At 44.7% G+C, this 18,508-nt stretch overlaps 2 protein-coding genes and 1 long non-coding RNA gene across 4 annotated transcripts in view; 1 reads left to right on the top strand and 2 right to left on the bottom strand.

Moving 5' to 3' along the window:
- Window positions 1-496: 496 nt before the first annotated feature.
- Window positions 497-5,132, bottom strand: LOC132070345 (uncharacterized). The gene is made up of 2 exons (XR_009417953.1): window positions 4,763-5,132; window positions 497-606 (listed from the first exon to the last, which is right to left on the bottom strand). It is a non-coding gene; the product is annotated as an uncharacterized LOC132070345 (long non-coding RNA).
- A 401-nt stretch (window positions 5,133-5,533) lies between these two features.
- On the top strand, window positions 5,534-9,159 carry KLHL34 (kelch like family member 34). The gene has a single exon (XM_059467048.1). It carries the CDS (start codon window positions 6,207-6,209, stop codon window positions 7,992-7,994), a length of 1,788 nt encoding a protein of 595 aa, XP_059323031.1. The 5' UTR covers window positions 5,534-6,206; the 3' UTR covers window positions 7,995-9,159.
- Window positions 9,143-18,508, bottom strand: part of CNKSR2 (connector enhancer of kinase suppressor of Ras 2) — a 207,030-nt gene continuing 197,664 nt past the window's right edge. For both annotated transcript variants that reach the window (XM_059467046.1, XM_059467047.1), the window contains 2 exons: window positions 14,958-15,154; window positions 9,143-11,923 (listed from right to left, as the gene is read on the bottom strand). In XM_059467046.1, the coding sequence (XP_059323029.1) occupies window positions 11,708-11,923; window positions 14,958-15,154 (413 nt within the window). In that variant the 3' untranslated portion in view covers window positions 9,143-11,707. The remainder of the gene's footprint in view (window positions 11,924-14,957; window positions 15,155-18,508) is intronic.

Below are 18,508 nucleotides of genomic sequence, written 5' to 3'. Positions count from 1 at the left end.
ACACAGTTCAACCAGCCCCAAGGTCTTTGGGAGGCAGGAATGCCACACTGGGGTCAGAAATGGTCCTTTTATAGCAGGAGGGATTCCATATGTGCAGAAGGGACCCATGAGCAGAGCAGCTTCAGCTAGGGCTGTGCATACCCATGGTGTGCAAGGTCAGCAGCCAGAGGTGTCTGTGAGCACCCCTGAGCTGGGTGCAGAAGGAAGATGCCCCTGGGCAGGGGTTGCAACAACAGGTCCCCAACAACAGCCCAGACAGCCCTGCTTGCCCAGGGTGAAAGTCAGGGCTCAATGCAGAGCATTTCTGGTGCCACCTGGCCATGACAGGAACAGATGAACCCCAAGCAGCCCTCCACCCTCAGCTGAGAGATGCTGTGAAAGCTATTAGTGCATCTGCTCTGAAATGGGCTCATTAAAATACACATTCTCTTTCATTATCCTGTGTCTGCAGTGCCTGACTCATCCCACTGCAGTTGCTCTGGAGTGGGAACCCAAGTTTAAAATTTTCCAACTTGTTTTTTATTCACCAAGGAAGCTCATGTCTAACCCACTGAGATGGCAGTGGAAACTTGAACAGCTTCTGTCTTCATGGGAGGCAAACAAAACCTGAAAAAACAGAGAGAGGAAATAAATGAGGCATTGTCTGATTGAAAGTCTGGTATTTCATGTTGCCTTTCACAATCTGACACAGGATGCTTTCTTGCTATGCTGGAGTGCCCCAGCTGGGACAGGGCCACTCCCAGCCCAGGTGTGCCAGGGTTATTCCTCCTTTCCTCCTCTTTTTCCAGAGCACAAAGGAGTGCCACACAGCCATGGCCCAGCAGCCATGGTCCTGCAGCAAGCCCTGCCTGGATCCCTGCTCCGGCTGCTGACCCTACCAAGCCTCTCTTCTCCCCACGAGCAGACAGAGCCCTGCACTCAGAGCTTTGGCTGTCCCCAGACCCCTCTGGGGTGGCACAGGCATGGACACAGGGTGCTGAGGGCTTGCAGAACTTCTCTACCAGGCTGGGGGAGGCTCTGCCTGGTGCTGCTCCTCAGCACAGGCACAGTGGGCACAGGGCACCACTGGGACACTGCTTAAAGCCACAGGCAGCCCCAGCCTCCCCCTGCCCCAATGGAACCCTCACAGCTAAGCCCACCTCGTGCAAGCTGGCACCTTCTCTTTTGCTTTTGTACCAGACATAATTCACCAGACACTGCTTTTAGCTGCAAGAAAATTCCTCCCTCTTACTGTTTTGCTCTTAAGAGCTGCTTTCCTGGGCTAAACATCCTTTGCTTTAAATAGATGTGCTGACCCAAATACTACTGTGAATGATTATTCAAGGATGAAGAACAGACTGTAGTCCAATGATTTTTGCAAGACAACTTAAATCAATATGATCTTTCTGATTAGCACTTCTAGGAAACCTGTATGGCTACACTCATTACTTGGCTCATTTTGCTGTTATTTGTTCATTTTTACATTATGAAGCATCTGAAATATTTACTCTGTTGTCCTCTGGACTGCATTGATTTCTTTTGGAACAAAATGTAGCCTGGTAATCCTCTGCTGTGGAATTTTAAAACAAATATTTTACAGTAAGGCACTTGTTAGTAATGAGCTTAGTATCACTTGTACAACTCTTTCTATAATCTTTACCCTTAAAAATAATGGGCAACATTTAAAATAATGATTCAATTGTTTATTAACCAATGGCCTACTTGCAATATTAAACTGAACATGGCATTGCAACTTGGGCCATTTTTCAATTTTGTATAGCAAAAAACCTTTGCATGTGTGGAAGCCAGCATTTTTCACAGCACACATCTGAATGTTTTTGCTATTTCAGGCTGCCTACTGTAATAGAGCAATAACTTCAACAGAAAATATGCTGAAAGCCTGAAATCTAAATCTAATTTAAAGTCTAAATGATGCACATGATTAAAAATGTATTATCTATTCCCAACAAATCAGCATCATTGAAACACTAATATTTCCCTAATTTTAAGCATCATCTAGTGAGTCAAACATTAGATCTCATCTTCCAAATTATGCCCAAGGAAAATAAGATCCTGGTTTCACTGCATCCCACTTAGTGCTAGGTCTGGTGCTGAGATTTGTAAGTCAGCTGTTTAGTCACCATCTGTTCTCTCACTAATGGACATTAAATATTCTTCCAAAGGTGCTGCAGACCTGAGCTTCTGCATGAAGATAATTTGTTTGTTGACAATGGAGGGTCTTGGCTGAGCAGGCTCCCTAGTTAGACAAGGCTAACTGCCTGGAAGTGAAGCAGGGAAAAACCTCATTTTGATAATGATAATTTTTTTTATCACTCCAGAGCAAGGAACTGGAAAGGATGAGGTTTTATTTCAATTATAAGCCAAAGGATAAAAAAATCTCCAGGCAAATAAACAGCTTTATAAGGATCATGATTGTTACTACTTCCATTAGCTGACTTGCCATGAAGATGAAGTAGGTCTGAGAGAGAATAGCACAGCAAGTCTGCATACAATTATGGGACCTGCTTACCTGGCACTGGTGTTAAATCAGTTAAATCAGCTCCAGAAGCTGACCTGTATAAACAGCCACCCACAGCTGGAATTCATTTGGAAAGGTGTAGGATTGATGGGGGGTAGGACGGTCAGGATGGACGGAGACGAGAGATCTCTGCAGCCAGGGCTGGAACTTGGGGTTTGTTGCAAAGGGCCTGGGTGCAGGGCCCTGCTGGGATTTGGGGTTTATGGCACAGGGCCTGGGTGCAGGGCCCTGCTGGGATTTGGGGTTCGTTGCAAAGGGCCTGGGTGCAGGGCCCTGCTGGGATTTGGGGTTCATTGCAAAGGGCCTGGGTGCAGGGCCCTGCTGGGAGCTGCCAGCCACAGCTCAGGCCCAAGAGAAGAGAGGGGGAGAGAGGATGAGAGGGTAAGAGCATAAAAGGCAAGAGGTAAGAGACAAGAGGTAAGAGCTAAGAGGTAAGACAGCGAAGTTCCCGTTACAATACAATAAATCATCGTCTGTGTTGAATATTCTGATTCTCACTTAACCAATGTAGTACAATATACAAATCCTATACCATTTCTATACAACTTATAAGAATCACTAAATTACCATACTATGCTACATTTTAAACCCTAAAAACTACTCTTTGGACCTCTTCTGCCAAGCTGGCAGGGTCTGCTCAGACTCTTGGACCTGTCTGCAAGCAGAGGGTCTTGTTTCATCAAAAGGGGATTACCTTCAGCCGGCCACACCGTTGTTTTCCCGTTGTTCAGTAACTAAGGGATCTCAAAACTTGCTTTCATTTCAATCTCGCTTATAGTTTCTATATTCTCAAAATATTTTGCCAGGCAATCATATTTATAAGGCTTTCCTGTTTCATCTTCTCCAACCGAAATGAAGTGATGCACACCTGGTGGGGTTAACATGGAGTCACTCTGGCCACAGGCAGGGACGTTCAGGCCTCATTTGGCCTCTGAAATTACAGATCTTGTGGCTGGAGCTGTGCTGGCACTTTACACATTCCAGCCAAACTGGTGCAAGAACAGGCAGTGCCTTGCTGGGGGTGAGGAAAAGGCACATTGCCTTGGACTGGCGTGCATCACCTGGGAGGCAGGAGTGTCACATGGGGGTCAGAAATATTCCTTGGCTGCTGCTGGCAATACCCTCAGTTGGCCAAGCCATACATTTGACCTCTTTCTGGTCAAATCTGGATGCAGGGGAAATGGATTGATTTATGTGTCCTCAGCCCTCAGGTACTCCATGGTACCAGCACATGTGGCCCTTCATCAGTGCCCTGGGGCTGCTGGCCCTGGCCCCACAGCAGAGCAGCGCTGCTCTGTGCCCAGGATCCCTCCTGGTGCTGCACCCCAGGCACCCAGCCAGCCATGCTCAGCTCTGCTGGGCTACATCTGCTGGGGCGCCACAGTGAGGGAGGCTGGCAGCCTGGCCTGGGCCACAGAGGCCTCTCTGCTGCTCTGGTTTTGGGTTTTCCCCATTTCTCCCTATGCAGCACTTGTGGCTGTGTCAGAGCACTTATGGCAGCACAGGCTAAGGCTGGTGGAGGACAGGAACTGTTGCCTCTCATCTCAGGCTCCAGGGAAATTGTGATGTGCGGTGCCCACCTGCTATTTCAAAACAGCGGAGGTTTATCTGCATCTCATGTTATAGAAATCTGGTACCTGCCAGGGTTTAACAGGGGAAAGCAGCCCCTCTAAGAGTGGGAGCATTTAAGGCCTGGTCCCTTATCACTAGGACTTGTGACTGCCAAGGGTGACAGAGGTACCTGGCCTTTGTTCTCTACTTCCAGAACAGGAGAAGTATCAAAACTGAAGCTTGGAATCACCTGCACAGTTTCACTAACACCTGAAATACCTTAGAGTTGTCCCAGCTTGGACATTGGCAAAACTGCTGGGAAAAAGAAGCAAGCATCCCTTTTCTCCTTCATCCCTACTGCCCACACATGTTGTGTTGCTAGCAAAGGGCAGGATCCTGATTTGTGGTCTATAATGTCATGATGGGAAGTGGATTCAAGCAAGAAATCCATTTTCAGAGCTCTACAGCAACAAAAAGTGATGTTTTTGGAGTCCTTCCCCACAGACAGAGCAGAGCATGTGTAGGTATCAGTCTGTTTAGCAAGACAGTTTAAGCTCACTGGAACAGTCACACAGCATGCACAGCCCATATTAGGATCCAGTCAGCTCCAAACACTGCTCAGCTACAGGGGTAAGCCAGAATTTAATGACATCACATAAATAAATATAAACAAATACAGTAAAAAGGCTTTACCTTCGGCTTAAGCAAAAAGTGAAATTTTCCAGTCTTGTGGGATCCTTCTCTGCTCCCAAGTCTGCTGGCTCACAGTGCAGCAAAATGATCAGGCATTTATCAACACTGGCAAGGTCTGCAAGTCCTGAGGGTGTTTGATTTGAAAAGAAAGGTGTCTGGAGGAAATTCCTGAACATCTTCACCCAGAGTTACGCAGGGAAAAAAAAAGAAGAAATAAAAGCAAGCTTTAAGAGGTCAGAATGTGTAGCCTGCCCAGAGCTGCTATTCCTGGTAGAAATTAGACCCTGAAGTGCCCAGGTGAAAATCAGAGATAATCCCTGAATAAGTGCTTCTAATTAGGACAAACTGAGAGTGAGAAAGTTGAGCGAGACAGCGCTGACCCACTCCTGGGGGCTCCGTGTTTGCTCCCAGCTGTTAACTGAGAGCACAATTATGCAAAGCCCTCTCTATAAACAGAATTTGGTTTATTATGGCCGAACTGGGGGAATCTATTTTTGTCCCCACTCTGTGTGAATGTGTTACCCTTGTGATTTCCAGCCAGGTCATTCCAAGTCAGCTGCTTTGGCCATGGCTGTCGCTGGAAGCTCCTCTGGCCCCATTTCTCACCCGCCCGGGGCGGCTCCCAGGCGAGGGGGACAAGGGGATGAGCCTGTGGCTATTCTGGTAGCTGTGAGCCACGGAGGTGTCACGTGAAGCAAAGAGCCAGAAATGCATGTCAAATCGGACCAGTGACTAATCACGGTATTTTGGTTGTCTTAGTGGCTGCCGGGGAAAGATTTATGGGCTCAGAAAATGTTCCTGTAATAATCCCTGGGTGCTGATTTGATCTTCGGCCGAGGCTTCCCAGGGCCGTGCGGAAAGGGGACGGAAAGGGGACGGAAAGGAGCTGCTGTCCTGGGCTGGTGACGTCTCAACTGATCAGAGTTCAAAATACAAACAAGAGGAGCAAAGTCGGTGCTCTCTTCTCATCTGTGTGTGCTCAGAGCCACGTGCTGGCAGGCAGAGAGGATCCCTTGGATCTGACTGTGGAGCAGGAAGGGTTGGGGCTGACGGCCGAACAGACGCGGAGAGCCATTGATTGGGACCGTCATCGAGCTCCCTCATCTGTCACCTGATGGCCAGCCAAGCAAGTGCTGGGCACAACCGTGGACCCTTCATCCTTGTGCAACGTGTGGAGGCAAGAAAAGTAAGCATCCTACAGCTGATACACATTCAGCTATTTTCTCTATAAAGGAATGAATTGAATTCACTACAAAACTACTAACTGTCCCCCTATGCTAGGCAAGAGACTGACTTGGTTTTTTTTGGGTTGGGCTGGGCTTTCCTCTAACAGCTGGAGGTCTGCTGGGCATTCAAGCAATGGCTGTTGAGTGAGGCAGCTGTTTCAGTATCTAATTGCATTTTAGCTCTAATAGCTCAAGGGAAAAACATTGCATTGTCTGCCATGAGCTACTTCCTGTCCTACTGCAAAGCACATTGCACTGCCGTGCTCGCCCAATACCAGAGCCTGAGATCAGAGGGCTTTCTCTGTGACATCTTGCTGAAAGTGAAAGAAAATGAGTTTCCTGCACACAAGTCCTTGTTGGCATGCTCCAGCGACTACTTCCGAGCCATGTTCAAAAGTTATACCCAGGAGTCTAAAGCCAGTGTCATTCACCTACAAGTTGTCTCACCCACTGGGCTCCAGCACATCCTGGATTTCATTTACACATCCTTGCTGCCCCTTTCCTTTGAAAGCCTGGAGGATACCTTGGAAGCTGCAAGCTACTTGCAAGTGACTGATGCTATCGGCTTGTGCAATCAGTACTTGGTTAAAAATCTTGCCTTGGAAAACTGCTGCTACTCTGCCAACGTGGCCAGGAAGTTCTACCTGCCAGATGCCCTAGCAGCTGCAGAAAAATACATTATCAAAAATGTCTGGAAGCTGCTGGACTTGGATTTGTCAGGACTTCTCGAGCTGAACTTCAGGTCTTTGCTAGCAGTGATTCAATCAGCAGATCTCCCCATGGTGGAAGAATGCCGCCTGTTGAATCTTGTCCTGCTGTGGTTGAAGTGGGATAAATCCAGACTGGATCATGCAAGCTGCCTTTTAGAGCACATAAGATATGGTCTCATCCCAGTGGAAGAGCTGAGAAAAACCTACACCCAGTCAGAAGTGTCCCTCTCAGCAGGTATTAAGTGCATGATCATAAAAGCAATAAATTATCACACATCTGTATACAAACAGCCTGTCCTGCAGGATAAGTCCACCACGCTGAGGAACCAGAAAACTCGGATCATTCTGCTGGGGGGAGGCACAGCAAGCGAGGGGCTCGTCACCGATGTGGTGGCCTTTGATGTTTACAACCACAAATGGAGAACCCTCACCCAGCTGCAGGACAGGGTGCAGAACCACAGCGTGTGCGTGGTGGGGAACTTCCTCTATGTCCTGGGGGGGGAAATACAAACTGGTACCCTGGGTGATGCTAAAGTTGGAAAGACCTTATTGGTTACAAACAAGGTCCATCGGTATGATCCAAGATTTAACACATGGACCCAAATCACGGGCATGCTGGAAAAGAGATGCCAGTTTTCCTGCTGTGTCCTAGGCAAGAATATCTTTGCCATTGGTGGAAGGGGCGAGGACGGGTCGCTGCATTCATCTGTGGAAGTCTATGATATTAGCAGGGATAGATGGACCAAGGCCAGGGAATTGCCATGCAGGATCCATGGTCATGCCAGTGCTGTTTGCAAGAACACCATATACATCTCTGGGGGCAAGTACTTGGCCCCAGCCAGCACCAGCAATGACGTTTATTCTCTGAGCTCACTTGAAGGGCAGTGGGTGAAACGTGCCCCAATGAGCATTGCTCGGTTTGGGCATCAGATGGCAACAATCAGGGGATCCATATTCACCTTTCTGGGATTATATGAACCTTTCTCTGAAATAGAAAGGTATGACCCAGATCAAAACCAATGGACTCGGTTGAAACCCCTGGTCTACGATCGATTCTCCTACGGCCTGGCAGTGGTGGAGGAAACAGCTCTTCTCATTGGGGGAAAGAAGTGGCAAAACTCCCTGGAGGTCTCCACACAAGACGTGGTTGGCTATGACATCGACAACGATGGCTGGGAGGAGATCTGCAAGGCCCCTCTGCCCTGGTGTGGGCTGCAGTGTGCCGTGCTCCAGCTCTCCGAGGTGGCCGAGGAGCAGGACAGTGACAGCCACCAGAAGAAGCTGCCCAGCTGCTGAGCTCCCACGCTGAGGAATGTCCATCCCAGGGCAGTCCTGGAGAAGAAGAAAATTGCAGTGGCTCTGAATGTGAGAGTGGAAGTTTTGCTTGGATAAGCCAAATGCTTGGTGGAAACAGGCAAGAAAATCTAGCTCCAGCACAGGAAACACATCTAGGATTTATAAAGCTGGAAGCTGATCTCACTGAACAAGGATGTAGCAAGTAGCTTGCTTAGAGGTGATGAGTGAGAATTGTAATCCTTGACTTTTGGATAATACCTAGATAGCAATTAGTAGGTGTTGCAAGTGGGATTTTTCAAATATTAAAAAATATAATCCGTCTTTTCTGTTTTCTTAATCAAAGGTAATTTTCCCAGCTGGTAAGTGCTATTGAGTTTTATGCTATGGCTAAGCAAAAGGAAAGAGAGCTGTATAAAGACTAGAAAATTGATGCCTGCAAGAATTAGTAGCAAGTATTGCCAAGGAAAAGGTATTATTTGATATACTACTTACTAGGCAAGAATGTCTTAGCTAACCAGCATGAAATTACTGGACAGAGGCGTGGAATTTTCACTGCGTAGATTCAGTTACAGCTGAAAGTTAAAACAGTGTTTGTTTGATAGAAGCCATTTCTCTCTCAGTGGCATCTGTTCCAGATATTTATTTTGTGCTATTTTAAAGATGCACACTACTGGTGATGTACATTTCTTTTGCGTCCCAGCCCTGTGTTAGCTTAGATGGCAAGAACTGAGTGGATATCCTTATCCTTATCCTTAGCCTCCAAGAAGCTTCTCACAGGAGTAACAGGATGTCACTGACACCTTGGCATTTACCTTGGCACCATTTGCTGTTTTATCACACCTGCTCATAAGGACAAAATGCTTCCTTGCTGTTGAACTGCTGCATGACAGACCCTGCAGTCAGAAAAGGTTTACTTTCATCAAAGAGTACAAAGGGGAGGGAGGTAACTGAAGGTTTTCAGAAGTCTTTACTCACTGTCTGCCTACATACAAATCAGCAATAGTGTCACTCCCTTCTGGCCACACTGGCAGTGTTTGAAGTCACAAGGGGGCACTTTAAGATACATGGATATGTGAAATGCAGACAAAATGGTCAGATGACATAGAATCAATCTGGTGTGGAGTAAAGTGAATCTTGAGCCATAAATGTTCATTTAAAAGCTAAATTTATTGTACTTCATTTTTACAGTGTTCCCTTTCTAGGCTGAGAGTTAATACAATAAAAATATATATAGAAGAACATTTAATAGTCTTAAAAGAAGGCAGCACAATGGAGAGGACATGTTCTTTGTCACTAGACTGGCTTAAAAAACTGTAATGTTGAATTTTCACCTTTAAAGCAATCAAGCTAACTTTACTAATGTAAAGTGCAGGCAGAATGGCTGTTGCATAGCAACAGATCTAAGTCTTCTGAACTGCCTTGGTTTTGACAAGGAATCAACTACACAATATGCATATACATCCATCAGATATAAAGAGTTTTTCATATGAATATATTTACTTTTGGTCCAGTAAAACAATAGCAAGAGAATCTAAATGCTTGGAACAATAGCACAATCCATTTCAAGTCAAGCATTTTTAAGAGAAATTTACAAAAACCTCACAAATTTAATATACAAGTCAGTACCCATGCAGTAAATAAATGTCCAGTTTATACAAACAATATTCTTCTAATAGTACAAATCTTACACTGGATCCAGAATTCTATACAAATGTTAATACACGATTTGTCATCCAGACAACTTGAATATAGGATTACTGAAAATGGGCTACAGAAAGGCCACTCTTCTGTACAGTTGTGCAAAATCTGCAGAACATTTGCAATCCAAAAGCAATAACAAGGTAGAAAATGAGGGATAGAAAGAGGAAAAGAAAGTGAAAGGGGGGAAAAGAGAAAAGAAAGAGAGAGAAAGAAAGAGAGAGTGAGAGAAAGAAAGAAAGAAAGAAAGAAAGAAAGAAAGAAAGAAAGAAAGAAAGAAAGAAAGAAAGAAAGAGAAAGAAAGAAAGAAAGAAAGAAAAAGAAAGAAAGAAAGAAAGAAAGAAAGAAAGAAAGAAAGAAAGAAAGAAAGAAAGAAAGAAAGAAAGAAAGAAAGAAAGAAAGAAAGAAAGAAAGAAAGAAAGAAAGAAAGAAAGAAAGAAAGAAAGAAAGAGAAAGAAAGAAAGAAAGAGAAAGAGAGAGAGAATATATCCATCCATTCTTTCCTTCATCCCTTCATGGATATAACTGCCAGGAAATATCAGAGTTCATAAAGTTTAAAGTACATTCACTGAGCTGTACAGGCAATAGTCTCAAGTTTGTTAAGAGTACAACTCTATAAAGTAGGCTTTTTCTTTCCACATGAGCATTATTAAATTATGTCATGAGTCCTTACTTACGCAGCAAAATACTGAACAGCAGCAGAAATATTGTGTCATGCTCTTAACATTTCTCAGAACCAAGTTCATAAAAAGTAAACATATGATTTAAGAGTTCCCTCCCACTTTTATTTCAGGCACGTGCCTAACTCTAAGGAGCTACTTCCCCTCATATTCACTGGGTTGTTTTCAGCAGATAACAAATCTCATGGAAGTTTAAAACATTTTTATTGGCCTGTGAACTCAGCAGAGCCCAGAGAAATCCCTTCCCCTTCAAAAGCAAACCAGAAGCTTTTTTACTCCTCGGTTATTTTTCAGGTTTCATGCTCAATTCTGTTCTCATCACACATTATCCCTGCATACAATACAGCCAAATTTCACAGCTCAGAAAACACACAGGAAACTACTTGAAAAATCCTGTTCACTCCTTTTCTATTGTGGGAATCTTCAAAGCATCTCAGATTTGAAGCATTTCATTGGAAACCTGTTCCACTGCTGCTGTTCTGGGCTAAAGAAATGCTGCTACCAATGATGTTGAAAATCTGTATTTTCTCTTTTGCAAAATCTGCACATTATACTGATACCTTCAGTGCAAAAGCTTCATCAATCACAGTACCATGACTTTTTCTTTTCTTTTTTTTTTTTTTTTTTTTTGTAAATCAACCTAATGCGATTAAGAGACAACACACAATTTGGTCTTAATTATAATACAAACCAGCATCCCTTTGCAATGGTGGTAAACCTAAGCAGCAGGCTTTAAAAAAGCACAAGGAAATAAGACCTAACCTTTTGACACTTAAACTCACATTAGTAATTTCTTTGTCTGCTGATTTTTACCCTTTTATGTGTTTGACAAAACTGAAACACAACAGCTGCATTATACCTTTTCCCTGTTATTTAAGAAAACTCCTAGAGTTTCTCATGAAATATAAAAATTGGTTTTCTCCCACCACCAAAACAGTACCTGCACTCCAAAAATGCAATGCAATACTGGAATTATATAATATAAAATATCATTGTAAAAATGACCTTTGATAACAAAAGCTTTATAGCATGTGGAACTTCCTGCATGAAGGCCACAGTCTTCCAAAAATGCTTTTAAATCCTTTTCTTCAATAGCTAAAGATTATGTTTTTTTTTTTTTTTAATTCACAGAAGGTAAACACAAGCAGAGCATTGGTAGCATATAAAATATACAAATCCTCATTAAAGAAGTGGTACCGTTGACCATTGAAGGTTTCACACAACTGAGTAACATTAAAATATAATTTACTAGAGCTCTCACATATTGATATAAAAACTACTTTATGCACTTAAGTAAAGGGCTGGGGTGTAGCAAATGGACAGAAAGAGAGACCTTCATACATGTGTTTCTATGTAAGAGTGAGTGTGTGCTAAGGAGCCTATAAGTGCTTCAACCTCAGATGAGGCACTAACAGAGTCCCTCCGGGGGCTGCTTTCATAGGTGTTCATGAAGAGATCAAGGTACATTTGTTTCCATTCTTGAAAGTCTCTAGACGTCAAGGCTGGATTATCCAGAACTTTATCTATAATGGCTACTTCTCCTTCCCTGGCCTGTGAGAGAAAAGGAACAAGCAGAGAGTTAATGCAAGGGATCAGTCAGTGACAACATCAATCATGTGGGTGGAAGCAGGGAATGGAGGGTACAGCTCAAGCCTCAGAGCCCCTGAAAGCACAGGGACTATCTGATCTCTGAGCACTCACACACAGGAGCCTTTCTACAGGGTGTCCCACATTCCCCTGTGGGACTTGGGCTTCCCTTGCCTTGTCCAGAACCCTCAGTGAGAGTTCCTATTCCCCCACTTGCCCCCTTGTTCAGACAAAGCCCTGCCCTGTTTACTGTTAGCTGCTTGCATTTCTCAGGATGGGTTTCACACAGCGAAGTGCCATCTGTTTGCTCTTGATCACATCAGAAATTCTGTGTGGGTGTGTGGGATGCAGACACAGGCACAGCACAGCTACACCTCCTTACAGTCTTGCCATGGGGCACCTGAGCTCTGCACTGCAAAGGTTTGTGCAAGGAGTCCCAGGGAATGAGAGCTCATCTTCACTGCAGATCCACTGCATGCCACGGGCTGCTGGCTGCAACCTCTTCTACCACTGATGTGGCAGAGAGAAGGCAGAAAAAGGGAAAATATAACACAGTTGCTGGTGCCTCATTATGCCCCATGGAGGCAGGGGAAGTGACTGTACCATGAACCCTCTCTGGTGACTGTTCATGGAGCTGAGTGTCACAGTAAGCCTCAGATGTACCCACAGCCACTCGTGGTTGTTGCAAGTGGAGGAAGCTGGATGCCACAGCCAGAATCATTGGAAACACAGCTAACACACACCTATGGTTCCCAGCATTGCTCCCCAGCACAGGAATGGCCTGGCCACCAGCAATCCCCCCTCCAAGCTCCCTGCAAGATGGGTTTCACACTCCTCATGGCTAACTCACATTTTCCATGTCCATGCTATGAGTATGTTAAATCCTTCTGGGTAGCATGGCAACGGGAAATACCAAGCTGTGCATGATGGGACAGATCAGAAGGGTCAGAGACATCTTCCATAAGCAGTGCTTCCATTGCTGTGCAATCAACAGCAAATTAACACTACCTGCTAGAATACTCATTTCCAGAAAGAGAGGGCAAGCTGAGAGCAAGCTGTGGAAAAGAAACCATGGGAATTCCTGGTCACCAGATCTCTGCTTGAGCTGCCATAACTTATTTCTCACAGATTGTGGCTGGTCTCACACCTCTGCACTACCAGCCAAGGCTGCTCATACTCAATGACAGGAGAATGATTTTGTGTTATCACAAGATAGAGAGCACAGGAGTCTTTCATTAATGACTTAGAAGACAGAACATCAGGAGCCAGAAGCAGTTTGGAGGACTGTCTCTGGATATTATTATGTAGGATAAAATTCAAGGAGAGTTCAGAATATCAGTGCCAACAGGCCAGTGGAATTGGCTGCATTCAGGAAGGAGAAATCAAAGTTACTGATGGAAAGAAAGACTAATTGATTGGGTAATAGCAGCAGCTACTGCTTGATACAATTGCCAAGAGTATGGCAGAGGTGGAGCTCTGGGCTGTAATACAGCCAGTCACAAGTTAGCATGATGTCACTGCAAACCAAGCATGTGTCACTCTACACTGCTGCTCTGTGCAGAAAACAACAATTATCTGTCTTTGCTCCTTGCTGCCGTTGCATTTCCCATTATTGGTCTCATGTACATAACAATAATTCGCACCAATCACAGTCCAAACAAGAGTGCTGACAGGCTTAGAAAATACAGCTCATGGTCAGAGAATGAAAAAATTGTGTTTGCTTGGTCCAAAGGAAAGAAGTTCCAGAGAAGAACAAACACAAGCACTGCTGGATCAAGAGGCTGTGCTGTGTTTTGGACTTCCCTAAGGAAAGCAGTTTCATTTGCAGGAAGCCACTGGTATAATGCATCTCAGGTATCAAAAACCACTAACAAAGAGACAATTCACACGGCAGCAGGCTGCTGGTGCTGCACCACAGCTGTGGGGTGTGACCCCACCGTGGGACAAACCCACAACCACGGCGTGAACCTCCTGCCACCCTGATGTGTGTGAGGGCACTGAGATTTTGTTTCAGTTTCTCATGCTTGTAGAAGTCATGGACAGCTGTGAATGCTGCCCTGTTTTGCCAGCCTTCAATCCTGCAAAGACTTGCATACCAAAATAATAATGCAAGTTCCCTTTGAGGAGATGATAGAGTACAGAAAGTTGAGCACATGTAGGATTTCTTTTCAGGATGGGAGCCCCACAGCATGAAAACAATATTGTCTAAATGCTTCTCTAGGTGATAGAAAACTAAATTAATTAATGTTTATAAAGCCCTCTTTGATGAAAGCTGTTACAAAATGCACTGTAAAATTATCTGGTGGCTTAAAATGTGGTAATTTAATATAGTTAACAGGGTCCCTGAGGAAATCCAGCATATTGTTTGCTGAAATCTCTATCAGGGCATAACTGAAACTGCTGTAACAAAGGAAGCTGACAAGGAGGCTAAAAGAGCTGTAGTACATTTAAAATTACCAGATAAACTTTCAAATCTATCATTATCATCACTTATTTAATCAATCTTACTGATTAAATACAATGATCCTATCAGTTTACCAGAAAGCAAGCACACAGTTTCCTCCTGGACAAGCTCATCAATTAGAAAACAGAGAAGTGTTGCAAGAGATACTGTTCCCTTCTAAAGGCTGGCTTTGTCTAACTTCAGACTTTGGCAATTACAAAGTGAATGTGTTTTGGTAAATCAAAACGTTCAGGGACAAAAAAGGGATTAAGGTTTCCTCCAATAATTTGGTGTGTCAACTTCTGTTAAACTAGCTAGAGGAGGAGCAGCTGACTGAGATTAAATTCAAGAAAATAAAGAAATTAAAACTGATCCCCTCACTTTGACTGCTCTCCCAGGCACATTTTTCCTCTTCTTTTCAAGCAGTGCTTCCCCATGTCTCCCTTGTTTGCACACTGGGCTCAGCCTGGACTCCAGCTGCACACAATAATCTCTGATTACAATACAGCCCAATCCAACCCTGGGGCAGGATTTTTCCTCCCTGCTTTATCTCACCTTTAAAGTGCTTTTCAGAATTCGCAGCTGGTGCAGTTTTTCATTGACTACTGGGTCGCTACATCTCTTTATAAAAGATTTCTTATACTCCAGCTTAGTGGAAATCCGGTGCTCTCCTAAAGGAGACAGGCTGGCCTGCTCCAAGGCTCTGTACAAATCTTGCAAGGAGTCTGCTGTTTTTTCCTCTATAGTTTCAACTGTAATGAGACAAAGGGGAAAACAAAAAAAGGAGGAAGAAATAGAGAAAGCAACAACGCATCATTAATGTGATTACATGAAGACCTATCAAAAACCTTTGCCAAATGTTTAACTAGACCATAAAGAGAATATTTCACACCTCCTAAATCCTAGAAAGGAGGGGTGCCACTGCTCCTTCTTGCTATTGCCTTCACAAGAAAGGGGGAAAAACTTTCAAGAATGTATAAACTTGATATGCAGAGAAACAGGGAAAAAAGAGAAATAGTGCAAGGTGCAGTGACTTACTACCAGAAATCAGATCTCTGGTACTGCAGTTACTTAGTTCTGGTGACCTCCTTGTTACAAGCAGAGGAAGCCCCTGCTAAGGAGCCCATCAGGGATCACACCTCAGACTGGAAATGCTGATAACAGCACTCAAGAATATGTGATGGTGGCCCTGGAATGACATGTCCTAAGAAAGTCCACTTATTTTTGTCTCTAAGTTTTGAACTCAGCAGTGTTGTACAATAGTCAGTAATGCTGTCACTTATGCTGGTCTGTTACTTTACTATTACCTCATGGTTCAGCAGCAAACTAGAGACTAAATATAACAGCACAAGCATGACCTGGCAGCATGGCAAAGCAAAACAGAGCTGTTTGCATTATGGTTTGGTTTAAAAAAAATCAATATTTATAATGTACTATAACAAAATACAGAAATATGAGAAGTATTTAGTTATCACAGGTTTAAAATATTTGTTCTAACTAGTACTGACAGCATTTAAAAAGAAAAAAAAAAAGAAAGGTTTTGCTTCTTTAAAAACAAAACCAAGCAAAAGCTGGGCATGAAGTGTTACTCTGATATGAGCATTTGAAATGCTTCACTTAGAAAACATCAAACCACTTCAACCTTCCACACAATGTTTCCCCCAGAGGAAACTCTTTGGTGACTCTGTACAAGCTTTGCAAGCACCAGTGCAGCCAGGATTAGCAGAGTGGGGATCAGGAGCAGCCAGGGCAGCCCTTGGGGCAGTGTTGGCCGTCCCTGTCCCTGCTGTCCCTGCTGTCCCTGCTGTCCCTTGCACATTGACACAGGTTCATGCAGCACCCAGGCACTGCCTGTGGCCTCCTGGCTGCTCCACAGCCTTGGGTTCCCCAGGCACTCCTGGCTCTCACAGTGGTGCCTGTGGCCTCAAGAGGCTCTCCCAGAAGCTCTTGCAGGAAGGCTGCTTGGTTCCAAGCATCAGCTTCACCCTGTGACTGACCCAAGACAGATTTCCAGTGGCCGAAAGTTTCCCACATACAGAAGTACCCTTCAGTAAAGAGCCTCAGTGTCCTCAGGGGATTAGAGGGCTTGTTATCAGTCACCAAGAGAGAAGCAGTTTGTGTTTAGAAGTGACATTTTTAGTCCATCAAGAGCTGCCTGAGGCCACCTCCCATTTAAGCCCATGCTATGCAGGAGGGCAACAACTCTCCTCAGGCTCAGGCAAGAACTCCAGGAACCCAAATCTCACATCACAAGAAGTGTTTGCATTTGTAGAGATCTTTATACAATCCAAGAATTTTGCAATCAGCAACTAATCTTGCTTCATCTCTCATCAGTTTATTCCTTTGGCCTTTTAGAAGGGAAATGTTTTTAAAGCTCACACTTTAATTTTTTAAAAGAGATATGGAAGTGAAGAAGGGTTGGAGACTTTTTATTGATGGAATTATTTTGAGCTCCCTAAATCATCCCATCCTGTGCTACCCTGCTTGGTGAGCAGGGTTCATCACTGTCAATGGTGGCCAGAACTGAAATAAAATAGAAATGTGATGCTTTTCGTTTTCTTGTGATTTTCTTTCTTATTAAAACTAATTTAACTATATAAAATTTATTAAAACTAAATCTAATAGGCTAAGGGGCAAAACATACAGCAGCTGAATAATTAGAAAGTGGTTAAAATTTTCTGTGGTCTTGATTTTTATGCTTTCTTGAGAAGTCTATGCAGCAATGAGGTCAGAAGTTTGGGATCTCTCTATTAGTTCCTATTGCTGAATGCTGATGCCCACCAGTCTGACAGCTGTGGAAGGGAGTGATTTGCTAAAGGGCAAAGGGAAACTCCCTCCTGGTCTGACACGGGAGGATCTGACACCTGTTTCTCTCTCTCTCCTCATCTCTTGCTATGCAAGGCAAAAGAGATCCTCCCTCAGGTGTCCCTTCCCCAGCAGCACTGCCAAGGCTGTACCTGGGGGGATCAGGACAGGGATGGCTTGCTGAAGCAGCAGGCCAGCACTTTGGTTCCACACCATCTAAATTCACTTTGCTAGAGTGATCTAGAGCCTGGATTGGCAGCCAGCCACCCCACCAGGTTTGCCATCAAAAACCCATGGCTTCCTAAAACAGAGCAACTCCCCACCATGACACAATAGAGCCTTTGAGTTCAACCCTAAGGTTCAACACTGAATGCAAGTGCCTTTAATGAACCTGGATGGCAACATGGCCCCTGTGATTATAAACCCTGTGCCAGGGAGGCTGGTCCTGCCCTCCCTCCCCACTCTTCTGGCCTGGGCTCATCCCCTGGGACAGGCTCCATGTGGGCTCAGAGGGAGCATGGACACAGGACTTCTGCCCTCCCCTGCATGGGCACAGCTCTGAGGCTGCTCAGGGAGGGCACAGGACTGTGGGGCAGGACACAGGCTGGGCTGGGCAGCAGAACTCTGGCAGGAGGTCTTTGGAAGGCATCAGAACATCACCTCCACAGGCTGGGGCTGCCTCCCCCACACTCTGTCACTGACTTGGTGATGTCACTGTGAGCAGCACGTCAAAAAGGGGACAGGATTTCCTAAAGAGGAAAGAGGAGGGAAGAAAAACAAGTCCCTTCAATGCCTTGCTGCTGCTGAGGCTGGGAGAGCTCTAAAGAGGGCAAGATGCCTTGTTCACCTGTGGTGGGGGAGATGGCAGTGGGTGGCATGAGAACACATCCCAAGCCCTTAATATTTTCCAGAGAAATGCTGAAGGTGGTGCTGCTGCTCTCAATGGCTCTCAGTGGGCGGGAATGAGATTACACACACAGCTCCCCTCCCTCAGCCTTCTGTTAGAGCCTTTGATTGATTTCCTGTAGGTGTTGGTGAAACCCTTGGCACCATAAAGCATCTGAGGTATTCTGTTAGATATAGAGCTGAGCTTAAAACATGTTTTCTTTTTTAAAACTGGTGGATTTGCATGCAAGTCATGCTTTTATAGCATGGCTGTCTCGTTAAGGAGGAATAAGACCTCTGGTAATGTTTTGTTTAACTAGAAAATGTGGTCTAATAGGATTTGCAGGTGACCTCAGACCAGCAGCCAACACAACAGTTGTTTTTCACACTCATTCAGCTGCTGAGTAGGGGGTTGC

The sequence above is a fragment of the Ammospiza nelsoni genome, chromosome 2 (genome assembly GCF_027579445.1).
Source record: "Ammospiza nelsoni isolate bAmmNel1 chromosome 2, bAmmNel1.pri, whole genome shotgun sequence".
Classification (NCBI taxonomy): Eukaryota; Metazoa; Chordata; class Aves; order Passeriformes; family Passerellidae; genus Ammospiza; species Ammospiza nelsoni.
Note: the sequence above shows the minus strand (reverse complement) of the source record. Positions and strands in the feature narration are given on the sequence as shown.

Excerpts from the sequence above, each read along its gene's own strand:
- KLHL34 (XM_059467048.1), top strand. The coding sequence starts at position 6,207 with ATGAGCTACTTCCTGTCCTACTGCAAAGCACATTGCACTGCCGTGCTC.